Here is a 4448-nt window from a genome sequence, read left to right as displayed (position 1 = left end):
TAGACTTACATCTAAACTATTTCCAAAAATGTAATAATCAACAAAGATTAGACAATTTCTAACAGAAAATTTAAATATCTCTCTGAACAGGACTTGTGGGACAAGTATTTAAAGCAAATGCACAAAGAATATTTAAGAATATATACCAATTCACAAGTTCCTTTGTTCACCTGTGATTCCATGTGTCAATTTGAAGAACCTCATTGAAGACTTCCTATTCCAGAGTGGAGGAAGGAACTATGAAAAAGAACATTACGTAGAGTGACATTGGTTTCAAGAAGTTTAATGTCATGTGGAATGGAAGACAACTGTTATAACAGTAGGTGATGATCATCAAGTGTTTGGACCAATCTCTATGTGTTAAAAATTTTCTTCAGTTACTCATGCTGTTGATTTCTAGTTTTGTACCTTTATGATCTGTCAAGATACAAGATATTATTTCTTTTTTTTCCCCCAGTTTTTATTTCTTTTTGCTACCTGCTTTAACAGACATTAGTATTATAAGTGATTTCTTTGTGATAGTTTCACATATGCACACAGTGTCCTTTGAACAAATTCATCTGTTTCACTATATCCCTTTCAGATTTATTTCTACAAACTAAAATTGTATTTCTTTGGAGGCGATTACATAGACTGCTTGTATGTATTCTCAGCTGTTTGGTGGAGTGGTCTGCAAATGTGAAGTCCATTGACACATGGATAATTAAATTTTAGAAATCTAGGTTGACTTTTTTTTTTAATTTTTTTTTTTTTGGATCCAGTCATGGGGCTTGAACTCTGGGCCTGGGCGCTGTCCCTCAGCTCTTCAGCTCAAGGCTAGCACTCTACCACTCAAGCCACAGTGCCACCTCCGGCTTTTTTCTTTTTGCTTATGTGGTGCTGAGGAATCGAACCCAGGGCCTCAGGCATGCAAGGCAAGCACTCTACCACTGAGCCACCTTCCCAGCCCTAGGTTGACTTTTTATTTTGAGTGATCTATGTGAGGTAATGAAAACACCTATTATTACTGCATCTTAATCAATTTGCCTGCCCTATAGTCACCCCAGTGTGGTTTCTGTAAGCTTAAGGCCTCGTGGGACACATTCACACGAAGATCATTTCAATCACCACATTCACGTGTTTTTTTTTTTTGTTTATTGATGATTCATGTGTCTACTACAATAACCTCATTGAGTGTTTAATATTCCATAAGCCAGACTAGTAACTACGAGTAAATAATATATTTTTAATGGAGATCTACAATTTCACATTCTAGGATACATAATACTGGTTACTGGTAAATATATACCACATAAGAAATATTACTATCTCTGTTATTTTTTGATTGTATAATAATTCATTTTATTCATGTTTCCTTTTATTTATCTGTTCAATAATTTAAGGACATATAGACCATTTCTACTGTTTCATTAACAATATAATTATAAATAATTCATATTTACACTTTCATTCCAACAATGGTGTTCATGTACAGTTATTATGTTAAAATTATTCAATAGTGGCCAAGCTAAACTGATGCATCCTATTGCATCCCAACTGCAATCCTAATGTATCCATACATATGCAAAACTTGATTTCTTAAAAAAATTGTATTCAACATAATCAGTGATGCTTTGTTGTGGTTTTGATTCAATTTTGCTGATGACTAATATTTTCCTGTTAAATCTTCATTATATAAATGTTTCCCTACACAAAAAAGGCATGTTCAGATTCTTTGCTTGTAGACAATAGCATGGTATTTGATAAAGCAAATATTTAATCCAAAGATATGATTTCTATACAGCTGAAAGTTAAATGTACGTAGAGATCAATGTGCTTCAAAACACATCTACTGGAAGTGGCTCTGTGGCTCAAGTGGTAGAGCATTAGCCCTGAGCTGAAGAGCTAAGGGACCCAGGCCCAGAGTTCAAACCCCACCAACAAAATCAATCAAACAAAAAAAAAAACCCACCCAAACCCCAAAAACACATCTACTAAAGATTTCCTGGAGGTGTAGGCCATGGAAAATAGCTAACATAGAGAAATGTGTATCCCAAGTGTCTTTTGCTGGACTACAAAAAATAGTATCCAAAGGTTGAGTTCTATGATGAAGATTCTTGGCAGACACTGAGCCAATTCAAATATTCGCTTCAACTTTTAGTTGTGAAGTTTCTGTTGCGGACGTTGGCTCCATAGGCTATGAACACTAGCCACATTGTCCGTGTAATTTACTTTTCATCATGTATAAACATTCATCAATGTTAATGGATATATGGAGAAAATTATCCCACAGCTGCTTTTCCAATGGAATAATGATTTTTTAATTTAATTTTTGTTGTAAATGTGATCTACAGAGGAGTTACAGTTACATAAGTCATGTAATGAGTACATTTCTTTTTGAACAGTGTCACCTCTCATCTTCTCCCTGTTCCCCCTCTCAAACTTGTATAGTTCATTTTCAACATCATGTCTAGTGAGTATCACTGCTGAATTACTTCACCTTTTGTCCCATCATTTCTGTGCTTCTGTTTCCCCTTTCCAAATCAGGTAAACTTACATACAAGACAAATAAAAAACAGTGGCAAAAGGGGAAAAAAAAAACAAAGAAAAGAACTGTAAATCTCACAATTAAAAAACCCTCTTGTTTCCATTTCTTGGAGTTCATTTCGATGAGCTATGTGCATATGATCAAAGAAGATGATGCTTATCAAATAATATTTTTTAATATATAGTATTTATTGTGTTTCTCCACTCAGTACTTTTAAAAGGTACAAATCATTTCTACTATACAAGTAACAGAGCAACTATATATGTTTATGCTTGTAGTGTTCTTCCAACACTGTATTCATGTATGATCATTATATTTAACTGAGTATTTGCCAAGCAGTTTCTATACCTGCTCTATCTTATTGCATCCATATAGTAATCCTAATAGATCCATACACTTGTAATATGTGAATTTTATTAAAAATACAGCCAAATTAGATGCTGTAAAAAACAAGTAGATCTGGTTTTGATTGGAACTTGATGAATGACTAATATTTTCCTGTTACAGCTTGATTACTTAAATGCTTTCTTACAGAAATGCTTGTTCAAATGCTTTGATTATCAATAAATACATTCACATAAATGGTATTTAACATGGTACATATGAGTACTAAAATGTAATTTCTACCCAGCAGTAGTTGTGTCAAATATAATAAATAAATTCTCAAATTTAATTGTACATAGATATAAATACATCTACTCAAAATTTCCAGAAATTCAAGCTATAGAAGTTAGGTAACAGTAAAAAATATATTATTAGTATCTTTTCCTGGGTTGCATAAAATTATTTCTTGGTTGACATGAGGCGACTCCAAATATTAGTTTTGTCTTTTCGTTGTGAAGATGTTATTTACCATGAGTGCCTAGGCTAGGAAGAACAAGCCACATTGTCCTTTATTTTTGTAATTTTTCCATGTGTAGTCATTTGAGAAGGTTAAATATGTGGAAGCAACATCTCCACATTAGTTTCTCTTGATGTCCAGATGAAGAACCTTGTATAAGCCCTGCCTGAGTTCTTTATTCTTGAGTGCATACACCATGGGATTGAGAGCCGGGGGGATGACATTATGTAACACATTGAGCAGAACTGGGATGAGGGGAACTTTCATTCCTGCACTGTGTGTGATGGAAATGACAATGATAACAGTGTAGAAGAACAGGATGAGGATGAGGTGGGAAGTGCAGGTGCTTAAGGCTTTGGATGCAGCTTCTGGTGAGTTCAGCTTCAGCACAGACTTAAGAATGAGAGCATACGATACAATAATCAAACCCAGGTCACTTCCCATGACTACCCAAGCCAGAAATAGCTGGTTGATACTGTTGATTCTCCTGTCATCACAGGATAAGCTGGTGACTCCAAGGTTAGAGCAAAGACAGTGGTTAATCTGATTCCTAGAGCAGTAATGTCTCTGTGCAGCCAGCACAGGCACTGAGATGGGAAACAGAAAGTTTCGGAGTGTAAATAAAACAGTTGATTTGACCACAAAAGACTCTGTAATGATCGAAGGATATCGAAGTGGTCGGCAAATGGCTACATACCTGTCTACAGCCATGCAGACAAAAATACCTGACTCCATGATCACAAAGCAATGGATGGCATACATCTGAGCAAAACACTCAGGGAGACTGATGGCTTTAGCGTTGAACCAGAAGATGGCCAAGATCTTAGGCATGATGGTGGTAGCCAGTCCCATGTCCACCAAAGCCAGGATGCCCAGGAAATAATACATAGGTTGGTGAAGAGCTGCCTCTCTGTTAATGATGATCAGGATGAGGGTGTTGGCGCTCAGAGCCAAGAAGTAGAGCAGAGCCAGAGGCAGGGAGAGCCAGTGCTGCCAGCTGTGAATGCCTGGGAATCCCAGCAGGATGAACTCAGACACCTGGAACTTGGAACTGTTGGGATCTCTGAGCTCTTGGAACAT

The 4448-nt window shown here is 36.2% G+C and overlaps 1 protein-coding gene across 1 annotated transcript; it reads right to left on the bottom strand.

The window, feature by feature from the left end:
* Window positions 1-200: 200 nt before the first annotated feature.
* LOC138836600 (putative olfactory receptor 56B2) lies at window positions 201-4448 on the bottom strand. Its single transcript, XM_070035373.1, has 3 exons — window positions 3519-4448; window positions 1952-2010; window positions 201-237 (listed from the first exon to the last, which is right to left on the bottom strand). Exons 1-3 carry the CDS (start codon window positions 4446-4448, stop codon window positions 201-203), a joined length of 1026 nt encoding a protein of 341 aa, XP_069891474.1.

The sequence above is a fragment of the Dipodomys merriami genome, unplaced genomic scaffold (genome assembly GCF_024711535.1).
Source record: "Dipodomys merriami isolate MVZ:Mamm:240054 unplaced genomic scaffold, mDipMer1.0.p SCAF_25, whole genome shotgun sequence".
NCBI classification, from domain to species: domain Eukaryota; kingdom Metazoa; phylum Chordata; class Mammalia; order Rodentia; family Heteromyidae; genus Dipodomys; species Dipodomys merriami.
Note: the sequence above shows the minus strand (reverse complement) of the source record. Positions and strands in the feature narration are given on the sequence as shown.

Bases quoted from the DNA above. Each gene is read 5' to 3' on its own strand.
- LOC138836600 (XM_070035373.1), bottom strand. From the start codon at position 4,448: ATGTTCCAAGAGCTCAGAGATCCCAACAGTTCCAAGTTCCAGGTGTCT. The intron at 2,011-3,518 runs GTTCTTCATCTG...TCTCTATGTTAG, and splicing joins TCAGGCAGGGCTTATACAAG to CTATTTTCCATGGCCTACAC. The intron at 238-1,951 runs GTGGGTTTTTTT...TCTTTTTCATAG, and splicing joins GATGTGTTTTTGGGGTTTGG to TTCCTTCCTCCACTCTGGAA.